At 38.7% G+C, this 17,709-nt stretch overlaps 2 protein-coding genes across 2 annotated transcripts; one reads left to right on the plus strand and one right to left on the minus strand.

The window, feature by feature from the left end:
- Window positions 1-230: 230 nt before the first annotated feature.
- On the minus strand, window positions 231-9,025 carry mpdu1b (mannose-P-dolichol utilization defect 1b). Its single transcript, XM_042402055.1, has 7 exons — window positions 8,846-9,025; window positions 5,734-5,799; window positions 3,920-4,052; window positions 3,648-3,733; window positions 2,691-2,809; window positions 2,305-2,415; window positions 231-887 (listed from the first exon to the last, which is right to left on the minus strand). The coding sequence occupies exons 1-7, from the start codon at window positions 8,970-8,972 to the stop codon at window positions 753-755; spliced, it is 777 nt and encodes a 258-aa protein (XP_042257989.1). The 5' UTR covers window positions 8,973-9,025; the 3' UTR covers window positions 231-752.
- Window positions 9,026-10,754: 1,729 nt separating this feature from the next.
- Window positions 10,755-16,122, plus strand: mblac1 (metallo-beta-lactamase domain containing 1). Its single transcript, XM_042401063.1, has 2 exons — window positions 10,755-11,415; window positions 15,455-16,122. The coding sequence occupies exons 1-2, from the start codon at window positions 10,993-10,995 to the stop codon at window positions 15,692-15,694; spliced, it is 663 nt and encodes a 220-aa protein (XP_042256997.1). The 5' UTR covers window positions 10,755-10,992; the 3' UTR covers window positions 15,695-16,122.
- The last annotated feature ends 1,587 nt before the right edge of the window (window positions 16,123-17,709 follow it).

Here is a 17,709-nt window from a genome sequence, read left to right on the forward strand (position 1 = left end):
ATGTTCTAATGACTCTGGTGATCTCCTGACTTTTCCTCTAGCACCATGGTCTTCCCTCTAACATATCCAATGAAATTTCTTAACATCTACTAGAGGGATTGGCAGAATATTTTGTCATGGACAGTCATGGTTCCCAGAGGATGGATTCTAATTTGCATTATATTGTACAAGTTTGCAAATGTCACCCATTAATGTTACCTCTAATGCAGACCACATAATATACCATACAGTTACAGAGGCAAGTGAGGAATTATGTTTATGTGAAATGATAAAACAAAAAAAATCATTTTACATGCATCCACAGCTAACAAAATGATCTGAATGATTAGATATGGACAATCAACAGACAGGTACACAAACTGTTTCAAAACATTTTAACTCATCATTATGAACACAGCCTGCCTGAGGGAAACTGGATCAAGAGGAATATAATTACAGTGTATTGCACAGCAGCAGTCTGAACCCAGCAGCCCTGCTCAGAGCTATACACCAACAGAACCAGCTAACTGTCAATCATAAAGCCAGAGGGCCTACATGGGACTGATAGAAAACATTACTGAACATCTGATTGGCATGTTACACTCACAGCCTTATGTCAAAGCCAAGTGTTTGTCCAGCAGATTCAATGTCCCACACTTCCTCTGTACATACATTTCAGGTGTCAATTTGTTCTTTCAAGTTTTGAGGACACCTTGTTGGATATGGAAAGAAAAGTGTTGCTTTACGACTGAAATTTAGCGAATGTCCTTTGCCTACTCCTTCTTCTTTTTCTTCTTCTTCTTGCGTTCTGAGGAGCTGTTCCAGTAGTAGAGGACCTGCAGAGCAATGATGCCATTACAGGCGGAGGATATGACATAGGTGAGGGCCATCAGTGCATCTCCAGTTTCCTATAAAAAGGGGAAAAAAAGCTGAAAACCATATACCTGTCTGACATGTCAACAAAAACTGATAAGAAAATAACATGAAAGTTTCAAAGTAATGACACATCGCTGTCAGTCAGCATGTCCTGCTTTCTTTGTGTGGCTTCATTCATGACAGAGAAAGCTACATTAGTACTGTTCCCCCTTGCAGTTTTAAGTGATGTAATAATAAACCATGAGTGCCCAATCTAAGTCAGATATAGATAAAATGACGTAAATGTTGGCGGAACGTCAGCTGGGGGCAGTTGTTGATGAGGGAGTGTGTGTGCGTTGTATGGCCATGACAGAACAAACCATGCTCAATGTCAATACTGTCTGAAAATAGTTGTGTCTTCAAGAGGAAACACAAGCTACTGGTTTAAATCGCCAGAAAAACAACCATGTTGTACTACATGATGATTAAATGGGAGTAGCAGAAAACACAAGACTGGGACACGTTTCAGCCTCAGCTGTTGTTTAATGTAATGTGAGGTAATAAATGTATCAAGCTTTACTAATTAAAACCTTGTCTGTCCTGCTGACAAGATTGTTTGTTGTCCACAGGCGCATTAGCATCCAAGCTATGCCGCCCCCCCCCCCTCTCTCTCCCCTCATTTTCTCCTCCTTGTCCTCTCTTTTCTCTCAAGGGGTCTCTTTGCTGGACCATAGGCCGTCCTGGGACTGCTCTGCTTCCCTGGCTGTCGGATCCATTTCCAGAGGTTTTGGACCTGGCTACTCATCCTGCAGGAGATTCTATTCCTTCCCAATGTGATCGAGGTCCTCATCTTTCTCTCCTTTCTCTGTGTGTGTGAATGGTGTGATGTGAGTTTCCTGTGTGTATGTGTAGTCTGTCCTCTTTTCAGGTCTCTAGGGTGATGGAGGTACTTGATGTCCTCCTGATCAGATTCTTTGTATATGTTATCAATCCATCTACAATTTTGTCATTCTGTCTGTTCTGCTCTATTTCTGTAATGTTGCTATCTGGTCTGTTCTGTACACACAACATCTATTGTATGTCTGTCTGTCCTGGGATAGTGATCTCTCCTATTCTGCTGTTCCTCAGCTTTTTTACAATTTTTTTTTGAGAGGGGGGTGGGGGGGATCCTTGTCCGAATCAAGGGTCTAAAGACAGAAGATACTGTATTGCTATACAGACTGTAAAGCCCCCTAAGGCTAATTTGTGATATTGGGCTATACAAATAGCATTGACTTGCCTATCAGGCAAGCATTTTGTTTGTTAGTCACACAGTCCACACTGGCTGTGCAGTGAAAACAACATGTTAGCAGCAGCTTCAGTCCTTCAGTCCTCAATCAGTGTCCATAGGATGCATTCAGGCAATAATATAACAGGACTGATCAAAATGTCATCAATCATATATTACAGACAGACACACAGGCCTCTTACCTGTAGTGAGGTGAAGATGCGGGCAAGAGATCCAGCAAACAGCAGGAAGACAGAGACCGCAGACAGCTGGCCAGTGTGTCCATTACGAAAGTTAGTGGCTGCCTGGATTAACTGAGACAACCACACACACCGTCAGTCTTCTCTGTGTTGTGTGTGTTTTAGTATGGGCATTATTAACATTTCTTAATGTTGGTTGTTTCCTTTCTTTTTTAAGCCTATATTTCTATACATTGTGACGAATCTGCAACATGAAAAAATTAAACTGAATAAACGTATTAAATTGTATTAAACTTAACTACAAGTTCAAGAATCAACCACACTCATTCTTAAAAAAAAAATACAAGCATTATATCAGTGTGTATTAGACTTGTGTTGTCTTTTCCTACCCTGCCAATGATGATGGCTGGCATGTTAGAGGCCTGCATGGTGGTAACTACTGACATGGGAGTGATTGGAGACAACAGAAGAACCAGTAGGCCAAAGTACACAACCAGAAACAGGAGACCTGGGAAAGAAGAAGCAAACACTCAGTGCTGATCTGTCAAACCAATAAGGGATTTCTTTAAGACTGAATCAGTGTTTGTGTTTTTCATTTTTATTTCACATATTAAACATCCATAACATGAAAACATCATATTGATGTGCTGAGGCACATTTTACATATAATATTTCACAAATAATCATATTTTCCTACCACTAGATGTGTGTGTTGCTGAGAGGTTCCACTGCTTCAGCCCATATCTAGTTATTTTCAGTTCAAATTTTCTTACCCAGAGACTACTGGATACATACACCTTTCTGAGGCAGATGAGTATTTGACAACAAACAAGGGAAATCAAAAGCATACTAAAGACTGGCACATCTTTTCCCCCCCCAACGTTTAGCCATGCTAGTGGCATGTCAGTCTGTCCGCCTGTCCACGTTGTCAGTAGTCCACTTTGGTCCAGAGTGAGCTATCTTAAATATCGGATGGATTGCCATTTGACACTTCGTACAGACTTTCATGATCCCAAAAGGATGAATGCTACCAACTGATCATCTGACTTTTACTCTAGCACCAGTAGGTTGACAAAATACTTTGGTTTATGACCAAACTGCAAAACTTCCCAAAAGCCCCAGCTGTACTTTGTGTTTAATTAGCTAATTAAAAAATTTTAATATGCTAGCATGACATACTATGGGTGGGTTTTTGATTGATCAGAACTGATTTGTATGACATGGGGGTTATATCATTTAAATACATGGTACATGGTAATGGTGCATATTTGTTTTATCCTGGAAGGCATTTATAGTGTTGCACAGTGACTGAACTGAAAGACTGTTGAATGTGGATGCAATCTAACCTCTGCCTGTTCTCCCTCCGTAGTGCTGAATGAGGAGGCCGATGGTGACAGTCTGCAGCATGAGGAACAGAGCCTCGCCCCAGGCACTAAGATAACATTCAGCGCAGGTTATTAGTTAGGTACTCACATTTTTAAACAAAAAGGTGGAGCACTTCGTCTAATTCAGCTTACAGTGCTGTTATACATAGATTACAGAAATAAAATAAAATAGATTCCACATGGTGCTCTGTGTACATTTAAACTTGACAGAGTTGATTTGAATATGGGCCAACCTGAAGGGGAACTTGTTGGCGATACTGTAGGCCATCGTTCCTGTGATGGCCAGCAGCTCTAGTATCACAGATTTGAAGCTCAGCCCCTCGGCACTCTTTGCTCCCATCAGCTTTAAGATCTGAGGCAGCTTCACTGTGAACAAGGAAGGAGGAGAGGTGAGATACACAGTGCAGGTTTCATACAATTACAGTAATAAAAAACACAGCGTTGAAAGCAAAGATCAAGAGAGAACGCAGCGGTGAGATAGTTTTGTTCTTTCTCAGGTTGCATCACAGAATGGATTCAAAAACTTGATGAAGTATCAATTAATGACCCTGTTGTTTACACTGATATATTTTCACATCAATTTCCTCATTAGAGAGTGATTTCAGCTGCCAGTTTATAAAATTCAACACGCACAAGCATCGACAGGATGACAGAATGTTAAGTTGGGACTTTTTTCAAGACTGTTTGTCCCTCCACTTTCAGGTGTTATGGGGATAAAGAGGTAACGTCTACGCTACATTATTATGGTCACAGCGGTAATGCCTAAGCCTTCTATAAGATGTTGGACCTTTAAAGCCAATCATAATCAAAACACAGAGGACCGCGAGTAGCCTATAATGGCTGTCAGTTCAGACTACTTTAAATAATTTGACCACCAAATACAACATTGGGTCCTATTTTTCGTGACAGTGCAACGACCAGTGCAAGCAGCAAACAGACAGTTTCGCATTTTCCTGACCTTGAAATTTGCTTTGCCTGTCTGTGTGCTATTGCGGTGCCCCGCACTGCACGCACAGTGAAGCTGCCGGAAGAAGACATGCAAATGGGCAGCGTAAAGTGATTTTGTGGAAAATGGGTCTTAGATGTCTCAGAACCACATCTGTTTCTGGAGCAAAGGCACTCCACTGCTACTTGGTGATTTTATCAACAAGAGCAAACGAAATACTTGCTGTAAATGTGCTGCAATAACGGATTAATGCATGAAATATAAATAAGTTATTTCAAGTAAACACTCTCCTACCAAATTCGGCACAGAAAATAACATTTATGGGTTAAAGCATCTATATTGATCTGTGCATGAATGTGGGTGATTCTTACAGTATCTGCTGTCCACAGCTACTTTATACTGTATGAGAAGCTTCTCCTTCATTTCATTAAATCCCTGCAGCATCTGAAGGCAGCAGGACTGATATATGTTGATAAATCCGCAGCCTCTGAGAAGTGCCGCAGCAGAGTGAAGTGCCATTATGCACAGCCCTTCATTGTGTTTACCTTCATTATGTTGATTGAAACTGACATCAGGCTTCTGCAGAAGAACCACACTCACCTCTACACAGATCAGACATATTACTGTGGTTGCAAAAAGTTTTTTTTTTTTTTTTTTTTTTTTTTACCTCTTATGTCCTGGTTGCATTGTAAGGGAAACATTGTTTTGCAGACTGATATGAAAAGAATCTCATTGACAATCTCAAATTGTTTCTTTCACAGATTTTCATAGGTTATTAAACTGATTTTTTTTCTTTGTGCAATCTTTATTTATATTTCTACAATATTACTGAATCATTGGTTAGAATTTCCTCATAAGGAAAAACTACACATTACAAAATTACACTGCATAGTCACCACTTTTTCTGCTGATGATTAGAATAAAACAAATAAAAATGAGAGAAAATCTTATATACTTCTCCCTGACCTAAACTCACTAAAATGTCATTAGTTTTCATTGATTAAACCTTGAGTAGGACAATAATGAAATGACTAAAATGTGCCTAAAATTCTAAATTAGACTAAATGAGGTGTCCAAGTTAGAAAAGGTGAGGTGTTTTACCCAGCACTGATCCCAGAATGATACCGATCCCCAGGCCTTTGCTCAGAACAATCTTCAGACATGGTACTAGAACAAAACAAAAAAATATTAAGTATAGCTAGCTGGCAATGATTGCATCAATGTATACTCACATCAGTCAGAGAATCTAAAGCAAGAGAAACACGAGTCTGCAAGAAAGAGAGAGGAAGCATGCAGAGAGAAGTGAATCTTTTACATAACTTTATTTGATACTTCTATTCTGTGGCAAAGCAGGAACGAGTATGAACTACACTGCATTAGTCTTTCTCTCAATACTTTGACTTACCAACCATGTATGTGGCTCTCAACTTCTTGCCATTGGTTTCTACTGAAGACTTAAGTCTTTAACAATGGCTCACAAATATAAAGTTTCATTTTTAAAAAAAAGCTCTGAAATTTCTATATTTTCTAGAAAATGTAACTCAAACATTTTCTAATAGTTTTTAATACTTTTTGGACAAGAACAACAATTGAGGAGATATATCATGCTTTGAACACATACGGATTCATAATGTTCACCATCTTGAACTCTGGTAAACTTCACATGTAGCTTTTCCATGTGGCTGGAGTACTACTCGATTACATCACCAGTCCACATGCATACAAACACCACTGGTGGTAGAGGTAGATTAGTTATGCTCATATAAGGAAGAGCTGCGGATCAAACCACCAACTGTATAGTCAATGGCTACCCCGCCCACCAGCCATGTTCAAAAGCCGGACATAGCCACACAAACATTTTCACTCTAGTTACCTAAAGGAGCACACCAGAAACATACTAAGCCAATCAGTGCTGACGTGATCCTTTGTTGTTATTTGATAAATACACAAATTGCTTCTGTGTTGATCTAGTCCTGGTTTGACTTGTTATCTACAGCAGTTTCTGAAGTCACCTTTTTTCTGTTTTCACAAATACAATTCAAAGGGTTTGACAGAATGTTTAGCCTCTTCAGAGTATGTATGTATGGACAACTTTAAGTGGTATACTAATGGAGATTCAGACAGGAAACATCACCAGATTGTAGTATTTTTTTTTTAATTTGAAGTATTTTTGGTCTAGAGTTGCACACTTGCTATCTGATATAACCAGAACTTGTGTTCCTAGTTTACCTAATGTTTTACTTCTAAATGATGACTCATTAATTAATGCTACCAAATCTCAGAGAAGACACATACTTTTAGGTCCGACTGCTGCTAAAATGTTGTTAATATTAAGGTGAAAGCCTTGTTTTCCCTTTGCATTTCCCCCTTATTTATTTCCCCAAACTTATTTATTTCTGTATTTCCCTTTTACATTTCTTTATGCATTTCTGCTTCATTATGCAAATGAGGGGGCTGTCATTCAAAGTGTGGGTGAACATTGAAGCAACTGTAGCCCCCTTTTTTAGGTAGTCTGCCAATTTTAGGACAATGCACAAGGAGGACGATCCTAAATATACAGCAAATGCAGCCGAGGAGTTTTTATGACCCAGCAGTGGGATGTTCTTGACTGGCATTGTCATTCACCTGACCTCAGTCCAGCTAAGCAGGTGTGTCACTTGCCAAAAATCAGACCAATGGCAGTTTACAAAAGGTAAATAAAAACAGCCACCTTAAACTAAACTACAAACATCAGGGAACAATTTTATACCAACATGCCTGGCATTAAAGAAATGGTTTGTTCCTTCTGGACATAACACTATTTAAAGAAGATGTTGAATATCTAAGGAACTGAAGTTGTTTACATGGTGTTGAGACATCATTAGATGCTGCTGAGCGATCAGCTGTTACACCTGTTATTTATTAGCTGCTTCATGACACCTCTACCTGCTCCTGAGGATGATTTCAGAGTTACAGAGAAAGCTTGAAACTGCAAATATGCATCTGTCCTTTTTGAGAGTAACTCTTATTTTACATAACAGTGCAATGTCATATATACACTATTATGCTTGAAAATATGGGGAAGGTCAATCATTGATAACTGTTATATAGAATAAACATACTGTTTGATATGAGAGGACCTCAAAGAGACAATCACTCATTACTGCGGCATCTCCCAAAACCTTATAAGGTAGATAAATACAGAAGCAAATTAAAACAGAAATATCCAAAATGTCACATTTTATCAATTAATTTTATTTTATTTATTTTTGATATTATTTTTGGTGAATTTAATAGCAAATTAATTTATTTATTGATTCATTTATTTATTTATAGCAGTTTCAGTCCTCCATTCTAACCAACAGAAGAGAAATACAATCGACACCTCTGGAGAAATTAAGATTAATCTATATAACCCGAATTGAGAAGTTATGTCTTTGACTACATACCATTGTCATACCATCATCAAGACATGATTTATATTGTTTTTCTGTGGTAGCTTATGGAATTCAGAGCTGGTGTTGCAAAGAGGAGACCTTATTGGGCAGTTAATGAATGTCATAATGTACATGGATAGACAAGAACATCATGTTTGTATGCTTATGTTAGCATAATCTATGTCAAGTATTACAAATGTACATAGAGGCTGATGATTTGCTGTTATATTCAATCTAACTTCCAGTCCAAAACGTCACCAAAAAAAAATGTATATTACCCCTCAGATTACCCTAAATTAACACAATGTCTGTACATAAACCTGTACCTATGTATGAGTATGTATAACTGACTATGTGTCTCTGTGTGTAGGTATTTATAATCATGCATATGGTGTGTAAGTGTGTGCCTATGTGTGCTCTATGTAAAGCTTGCTGGATGTACCTGAATGATCCAGAATTTGAGGAGTGACTGCTACTAAAACCACCGTCTTTCCCTACAACAGTGAACCTCGGTCTCTCGGTGTTGGAGTCCTGCTTTAACATGCCACGCTTCCGGGATTGACGTTTCCAGTGAACATAATCCAGGCAGCAGTTTCTCTCTCACATAAACCACAGGCCACCATGATGCCCCCATAGCCCAAACTACACTCCTAAAGTGAAAAGTATTTAAAATAACTAAAGATTATTATCAGCATAATTTAACCTATGTTACGCTCCACACTGAGGAAGAACCAACATCTCCCGAGTGTCTAAGTGTCACTGAGCTGCTAGTTTTCCAACTAAAAGGAGCCACTTACCGTCTAAAAAGTTGAAATTGAGGAAAAATTCATCATAACATGATTCTGGCATAAAATACGTCAACAACAGCCCTTTAAATGGATCCATAAATGATGACCCTTTATCCAACGTTATTTTCTCCGCCATTGTGGAGCGCAGATGTGACGTTGCGTCTTTTTCTTCTTCTTGTTTATTGGCGGATCGCAAACCAACGTAAAAGGTGCATACCGCCACCAGTTGCATCGGAGTGTGTCATGACATTAAAGGATAGGTGGGTTTTTGCTGGTGACCTGCTGGTTTTGCTGGATTTATGCTGGTCTTACTGGTGACCAGCTTAGTGTGTTTTGATCCCTGGAGTGCTGCAGAACTTCGATGATGCTGATTTGTGCCCGAGTGTGTCTGGGACTCCTCTGGTGCCAGTGACGAATGAGCAGCATGATGTGATCAATGAATAACTTTTCGCTACCGGGCTGTGGAAACCTTGAGAGGTCCAGTGTCTCTCTCACAAAACCTGCTGCTGACACCACTGTGTGTCGAAAGCCTGCAGTGAGGAGGCAGAGGTTATTCAAAATCTTCCAAACTGTCAATCATGCAAAAGTCTTATGGGACCCGAAGCTGAAACTGAGTGGGCTATTTGTTGGACATTTTAATGCTAGAAGCATTAATGCAAAGAGCAATCAGTTGACTCATCGTGTGTCTGACTCAAATCTGGACTAGAATATGTTGGGATAAAAATAATGTTATCCCAACAAATGTCTTTTAACATCGTAGGTGTCTATAGGCCTCCTTCTGCAGATGACTATTTCTATGATCAAGTCAAAGAAGTCTGAGTGCAATCTCATCAAAGAATTATTACTTATGGGTGATTTTAATGTGAACTGGGAGGATAAAACAAAGAGGAAAAAACTAAAAATGATCACAAAGAAATTCCAACTAGAACAACTAGTAAAAGGCCCAACTAGGATTGCAAAATGCTCCAGTACATTGACATGCTGCTAACCCCCCTATTGCTCATTTAATTAACTTGTCTTTTAAACACAGCTCCTTTCCTGATGACTAGAAATGTGTCATTGTCACGCCTATTTTTAAATATGGAGACCACCTTGAAGCCAGTAACTACAGATGAATAAGTTTACTGCCAGTACTCTCAAAGGTTGCTGAGAAAGTTGTCATTAAACAGCTTACAACATTTCTTAACCTCTTAACATCCACCGGGTCGCCAGCGACAGTAAGCCAGTTGTAAGCGGTAGCATCACACAGTAATGAGTAAAAGCAATTGGCACAATTTGGCTTGTGGAGATAACTGGAGAGGTTCGAGGACACCAGTGACACCAGTGACACCACAAACTAAAAACTCCCTTGCACCCATAAGGTTAGTCTGGAATTGTATACAGGTTGACAAGATGTAGAAGGTATGTGGTGATTTGCATGGTTCTGGCATAAAGCATGTCCTAATTATTGTTCATTCAAATATGACTCATTATAAACGATGACCAAAAACACTTTTTTGAGCCTTATTTGAACTGATGTAGTTTTGTTTGTGTTTTAGCCAGATGCTAAACAAACACATTTCCAGAAACTAGATGTCACTTGTCAAATGAAGCCTATAAGCTTTTCCATTTGGATGTGCCAAATAGGTGAAAATTCTATAAAAAGGGTGGATGTTGAAGGGTTGATACAAGCAATTTTGGTCTACATTGTATGCAATTTGGCTTTAAAGCAAATGGCTGAATATAAGTATATGTGTATATACACATATATGTATATGTGTGTGTGTGTGTGTGTCTATATATATATATATATATAATACACACACACACACATATGTATGTATGTATTATATGTATGTATTATACATCTACGAGTCAAATCCTGTTGTGACATGTGGTTTGTTCAAGTGGTGTTGCCGTACCTAGCTGTCCAAGATGTCGGACCCTATCGCGCATGCGCTCCTCAAATACCCATGGTTGACTCAAATGTTTTAGTGACTGACAGTTCTCTTCACACGTCCATGCTGACAGCGGCGTCCACGTATTTATGTCTATGCGCGTGAGAGTTGGCAGGCCTGGACCTAGATCCTCTTTTTTCCGCATACATCTGAGGAAAGTGAGATTCTGCCTTAGTATATATTACCTCTTCATGCAGTTCTGTGAAGTTTGTCGTCGCGATGGGGACAGGCAGTAAAGATCTGTCTGGTCAGCTTCAGAGAGTTCCTCTGTCTGAGTCCCAGCTGGACTTCTCCGGTCAGCCTTACTCCGTGTCCGTCCTCAAAGTCGGATACAGTCTCCCTCAGACCGACGGCACGTTTAGAGCCGACGGGACGATCACTCTCATCACCGGACCCAGAACTATTCTGGTGGACACCGGGGGGCCGTGGGACCGCGACTTTCTCCTAATCACACTGAAGGAGAGGGGTATCGTACCGGGAGACATTAACTTCGTTGTAGGGACTCACGGACATTCAGACCACATCGGGAATCTGAGTCTTTTTCCATCCGCGGTGATAATTGTAGGATATGATATCAGTGAAGGGGACACATACCGTCCTAACAAGCTTGCAGAGGGACAGGCATACTGTGTGGATGAGCATGTAAGTATATCTGTGATTTAATATTTGAGTCCTCATTATTTAAAGGATTTCAAGGAGCAAGTGTGTTCCAGCTTGCAAAAAAGCAAATGCACCCAAAAGGTGGTGTGTTCTCAGATCTCCTTATACAAGCCTGAAAGTCACATCGCAATTCTCTTAAAGGACGGGTCCACAATTTTTCAAGTCTGTCTTTAAACAGTAGTCAGGTGCCCAAATGAACACTGACACAGGTTTTTCTCGCCATAACCATTCTTCCTGTTCATACTGACCATTAGAAGATCCCCTCATGATGCACTTACAATGTAGGCTGACGGGGGCCACAGTTCTAAAATGTATTTAAAAGTTTATCTGAAGGTAATATGAAGCTTCAAGTGAAGAACTGAAGGGATTTTTCCAGTAGACAACAGCTTTTGGGATGTTCTTCTATTTTTTAGTTGTATAAGAGAACATATTTGAGTCCTCCAGTTTTAGAAAAAATGTAATTTGGCTCAAAATTCCAAATAGATGTAGGTAGGCTTTTTAGAAACTTTAAAAGTATTATTTTGGGTAGTGAAGTCACAAGAGTTAAGCCCTCCTACATCATGAGTTCATAATAACAGACTTTTAATGTCTTATTTTTCCAAATGAAATGAATAAGTAAGTCATCAATTGATTTGCACTTCTTGTATATATTTCTGAAGACGTTATGTTGTTATGTTGTTATATGTGAATACATTGAGAGCCACTAAACCGGAGTCAAATTCCTTGTTTGCGTAAACATGCCAATAAAGATGATTCTGATTCTGTTTCTGATTCTTATCCTTAAATAGAGAGACTGCAGCATATGTAAGCTGTGATACCTTCTGCCTTGTATAACAGTACTCTTTCTTTCTAAAGATAAGTCTCTCTGTATCCACTGAGTATGGTTTTTTTTTTTTAGCCTTTTTATATATTGAATTGAAGTTTGCAGAGCACCAGCATTTTCATTGTTTACAGTAGCAATCCCTAAACTTTATCATTGACTGGTATGCCAGAGACACAGGATTATTCATAGTTTTTGTGGGGTGACAGTTCACCCCTTTTTTTTAGATTCTAACACAGACTAGAGGCTAAAGAAAATGATTCAGTTACATTGGTTGCAATAGGCATTTTTTAAAAATAAGGTAGAGTCATCAACAAGTTAGGTGATAAGAATTTCTCTATCAGCAATAGAGATTCCTTCAATTTTGCTATTTTAACAAACATAGTAAGGAATTGTGCACATAGAAGAAATAAATATTGCGAGGCTGGACAACTCCGTCTAATGCCCCAGCCTAAATAAAATTGGGCTGAATTGCCTCCTTTTAACCTAATAGAAGAATTACTTTTTGCAAACATTGTCTCAATTGTTTTACAAAATAAGTCACCAAATCCTTATTTCGTGGGGAAAGAAAAAAAAAAACTGTGTTCTATGGAATCAAAGGCTAGAAAGAATATTAAACTATCATCATCAGGACACAGAAATTAATAATCAGTTAAATCTAAGACAAGCCTTAACATGTTAGAAATATGTCTTTTTCTCATGAACCCTGACTGGGCTTCATCAATAAATGGATCCAGCACATTTATAAGCCATTTGGCAATTATTGAGGCAAATATTTTATAGTCATTATTTAATAGAAAAAAGTATGGATGAAACTATGATTTTTATTGGGTTTAGTGATTAAGCAGATCAATCCTTGTCTAAGAGTAGGGGGATGGGTTTCTTTACTAAAGCCTTATATAAAAACCCCTAACAGAAAAGGAGCAAGCTGTTTAATGAAAGAACAGTTTATTAGTTTTAAGATGCATAATTGCATAGATAATTTCCTTCATGGAGATATGCTTATCACAATATTCCTTATCAACTGGGGTTAATTTGGTTTAGATTCCTGAAGCTAACCGAAAAACCTGTCCGTTTCCTTTTGGCAACTATTATATTTTATTTAAATGACCATAAAAATCGGAGCAATATTTGGATATTTTGCTCTGTCATTAGTTGTAAAACCATTCATATCAAGTTGCTGAATGAAATTATTTTTACCATGATATTTGTCTAACCTAAAGAAATAATTGGAGTTTTGCTCACCTTTTTCAATCCATTGTGTTTTCTGGATCTTATGAAGGCTCATTTTGCTTTATTCTCATACATTTTATTTAATTTATTTTGCACTAGGGATTCATGATATTGGATTTTTTGCCGATATCCGATATGCCGATATTTCCAACTCATTGTGGCCAATGCCAATACTGATATATAGACATATTTTTTTTCCAGTTGGCTGAGCAGACTATTACACATGCAAGCATAGATTGTACTAAGTATGATCAAGAAAGACAATATATGAGGGTCAAGACCTTAGGAAGACTGGAGTTCAGGAGCTCAGCGTTAAAACTTAAATGAACCTGCCAAGTAGGTGGAGCAGTAGTGTTTTCTTTGAGTTTATTAGACAGACAGGATTAATGTGTAGGATTTAATCTCTGGTCCACACTCTGGAGCAGAAGGTGGTGGTAATGCACCTAATACGCAAGTTGCCAACTGCCGTGGTACGAGGTGTTTCCCACCTGTGCAGTCAAACAGCAGTTCCTCAACGGACTGTTTCACCCTGACGGTCCCGGTGCTTCCTTCGCAGGCTCCACTTCACTCAGCTGCCCGTCAGACCCGCTGCTTCTTCCCACTTTCAGTGGACGGTCAGGTCGAGGGAAGCACAGTCAGGCGGCGGGGGACAAGGCGACATATCGGCCTCTCATAATCGTCAGAATTTGCGATGCTGATATTTCATTTTAGAGCTTTTATCAGCCGATACCTATGACGTGCCGATAATATCGTGCATCCCTATTTTGCACTCTTAATAATTCAATCTTTTTGTTTTCAGATAACCTTCCAGGTTTTTGCCTATGGACATTATACTAGAGATAACATTTTCCTCTTTTCCCTGTGTTTTGGCTAAAGCACTGCCATATTTCCTCAATGATTGACTTACCTCAAATTTGCATAACTCTTAATAATAATAAAAAGATTTTTCTAATTTTGCTTTGTATCAGAAATAGGTTATCAGTTTAGCAATATCTACTTTAACTTTATCATGTTGTAGATGTGAATTATTTAACTTCCAATAAGGACTGCAATTTGTCTGTAGCAGCTTTTGTGAAGAATGCAAATAACGGTAATATCAAAATACTCTGCATCATTGTACTGATGCATGAGCATCAGAGCTCTTTACATTTTTCACCATAGAAACAGCTACAGCGTGTAGATTATAGAAATTGATCACTTTTACAAATTGAAAGTATTGTAATGAGACAGTGTGTGTTTTCCTGCTTGATGCTATATAAAATAAACTATGTAGTCAATTTTGCTAGTTTAAATAAGCCTCTATGGAGGCAGTACATGCAGTGAAATGCAGTTTCCTCCTTGCCAAAAATTGATTGCTTCTCATACTGTACCTTGTCACTGAAGGTTGTTTTTTTTGCCCCAGATTTATTTCATGTGGGGTCTTTGTTTTACATTATAGAACATTTTACCCCATTTAGCAGCTAGAACTATTGTATACTGACAGTATAAATACTGATTCCTGTTCCAAAAAAGCGATTTCCTCTTTTATCTTTTGCTCTGTCCGAAATCAATTTCACTCTGTAAGTGTTTATTTGACCACCATTTCAGACACAATCTAATAATTGGAGTGCATTAGTTTGAGGGTTTTTGTTCTCTATGACACCTCCTGGGCTACATATTTTTTTGTATGCTTTCTGTTCAGTGGTGTATTTTTCTTAATTGCAAAGCACAGTCAACATCTTTTCAGAATGTGTTACATGCGTTATTACTCTTAATATTATTGCTACTATCACAGCAATTGTAGTAGTATTGATGTTTTAGAACACATAGAAACAACTAAGAGAATAAAAATATAAAATATATATAACAAAATGTATTTTAACAATGTTATATAACAGTAATTGTGAGAATGTAGAAGAAGAAAGCCTGTGACAGGGCTCAGTAGCTTCATGTGTTCTGCTGGTGAACACGGTTTCCTCTCTCCCACAGGTGTCTGTAATTCCCACTCCTGGCCACACAGCACAAGATGTCAGTGTCCAGGTGAGGGGAACTACAGCGGGCACAGTGCTTGTTGCAGGGGACTTATTTGAGTCCTACTCAGATGAGGAGACCTGGCGGGACCTGAGTGTGAACACTGCAGTGCAGGAGGTCAGCCGCCAGGCAGTGCTGCAGACTGCTGATGTCATTATACCAGGACATGGACTCCCTTTTAGAGTTGTCAGGAACTGAAGAACTGAGTCTGGAGATCAGTGACATATTAACTGGAGCTGCCTGACATAGCATCATCATACTGAGAGTCTGACTGTTTTTACTCCAACCACAGTTTACACAGGGCCATCTTGAACACACCTTGATGAGTAAACCTTCATACAGAGAATAGCAGCTCTTCAGTTACCAGCTAAGTCATCTGGCTGGTATGTTGGTATGACTCATGACATGTAGTGAACTGACCTGAAGCAAGGTGTGTTCAGCCACTGGCAGTCAACAAAAACAGCTGCTGTTATGTTACTCTGTAAACTACCTGTGTCTCATCATTGTGCTGAATGAATGTCAAAGCAGAAGTCCTCATATTAATGTGAAACTACAGTAAAACTGCTTTTAGTTGTGTGTGTGTATAAAGTAAAATAAAACACAGTCCCTTCTGCTGCCCAAAAATGCTAATGTTGTCTTGAAAGAGATTATTTCTTCATTTAAAGATCCCCTCCAAACATGTTTTAAGATGTACAGTACTGTGCAAAAGTTTTAGGTACCCTAGTTGTTCAGATTCTTATCCATTATGCAATACCATCAGGGAGGTGTCTGATCGGTCCCAAATTTATTCATGACATGACAATGACCCCAAGCATACAGCTAGAGTCATAAAGAACTATTTTCAGCAACAAGAAGAATGATGAGTCCTGCAACAGATGGTATGATATGGCCCCCACAGAGCCCTGATCTCAACATCATGGAGTCAATCTGGGATTACATGAAGAAGCACCTGAGATGGCCTAAATAATAAGTCCACAGAAGGACATTCTTTCTCCAGGATGGTTACAACAACCTACCTGCAAGTTACCATGAAAAACTGTTAAAGTGTACAGAGGGGAACTGCTGTTGTTTTAAAGGCAAAGCTGCTCACAGCAAATATTGATTTCATTTAGGTTTCTGTTGTTTACTCAACTTTGTAAGAAGTTAATTGATAAATTAAAACAATTTATAGCAATATTTTTGTAAGCATTCTCACTTTACTTTTAGTGCCTAAAACTTTTGCACAGTACTGTATGTAAAATTGTTTTACTTTTAATAATAATTTGTATCTCATGGTTTTTCCACAACAAAAATTCAATTATCTCATTAAAATCCTTAAAATGATATCTGCTTCTTCTCCCTCATTAAAAATTCCAGAATCTATTCATATGCAAATATATTTCATTTCACAAGTTTTCCTGTGGGACACAAAATTTCTCCTACTTCACTGTAAAGTCCATTGTCAGTGTACATGCACTGGAGGCTTCAATTTTCCACATCACACTTGTGTCAAGTTAAACATTGGACCAGGATTGGCTCCAAACTAGTTGTGATGTCACAAAACATGCTTGTAGGCCCACCCCTTAAAAATCAAATTTTCACTGAGCACAGATAAACTTTTCACTTTCAGCAGATGAATGTGAAAACAGTCTTCCAGTGTCACACTCACACGTCCAAAAGGAACAAGAAGAAAAACATATTTTTGAGTGGAGAGGGGCTTAAGTGTTTAGTGTTTGGCAAAATAAATGTTTACAGTCACTAAAAGTTGCCTTACTGTTGCACCACAATCAGTCATGAAATGTACTTGAACTTTAAAATTAGTGAGGTACCCTGTATATGTAATTGAATAGCTTTAGTAAGAAGTAATTTTTTAATCATTTAAACTACAGATGTATTTCACTAACCAAGACCATGGCAACAAGAATTTGGATTTGAAATAGTTTAATTGAGAGTAATGAAAAAGAGCTGAGATATTGAATGATGGATGGGTTTGGGGACTGGAGGAAGGGATTAGTGATGGAGGGAGGAAGGGGTTAGGGTTGAGGGGATGAAGGGTTGAGGGGATGAGGGTCGCGGGATGAAGGGAGGGGGAGGGTCGATGATGGATGTATGGTAGTTTGTCAATGAGCTGACAATGGCAGATGGCGGGAAGGTAGGAAGGAACTAGGTGGGGTCAAGACTGAGTGGGGGAGCTGTCTCATCGGTCCATTGGCTGGATAGAGCCCCCAAAAGAA

The sequence above is a fragment of the Thunnus maccoyii genome, chromosome 22 (assembly GCF_910596095.1).
Source record: "Thunnus maccoyii chromosome 22, fThuMac1.1, whole genome shotgun sequence".
NCBI classification, from domain to species: Eukaryota; Metazoa; Chordata; class Actinopteri; order Scombriformes; family Scombridae; genus Thunnus; species Thunnus maccoyii.

Excerpts from the sequence above, each read along its gene's own strand:
- mpdu1b (XM_042402055.1), bottom strand. The coding sequence starts at position 8,972 with ATGGCGGAGAAAATAACGTTGGATAAAGGGTCATCATTTATGGATCCA. Across the intron at positions 3,734-3,919 it reads GCCAACAAGTTCCCCTTCAG|TGCCTGGGGCGAGGCTCTGT; the intron begins GTTGGCCCATAT and ends ATGTTATCTTAG. Across the intron at positions 2,416-2,690 it reads CAGCCATCATCATTGGCAGG|TTAATCCAGGCAGCCACTAA; the intron begins GTAGGAAAAGAC and ends TGGTTGTCTCAG.
- mblac1 (XM_042401063.1), top strand. The coding sequence starts at position 10,993 with ATGGGGACAGGCAGTAAAGATCTGTCTGGTCAGCTTCAGAGAGTTCCT. Across the intron at positions 11,416-15,454 it reads CATACTGTGTGGATGAGCAT|GTGTCTGTAATTCCCACTCC; the intron begins GTAAGTATATCT and ends TCTCTCCCACAG.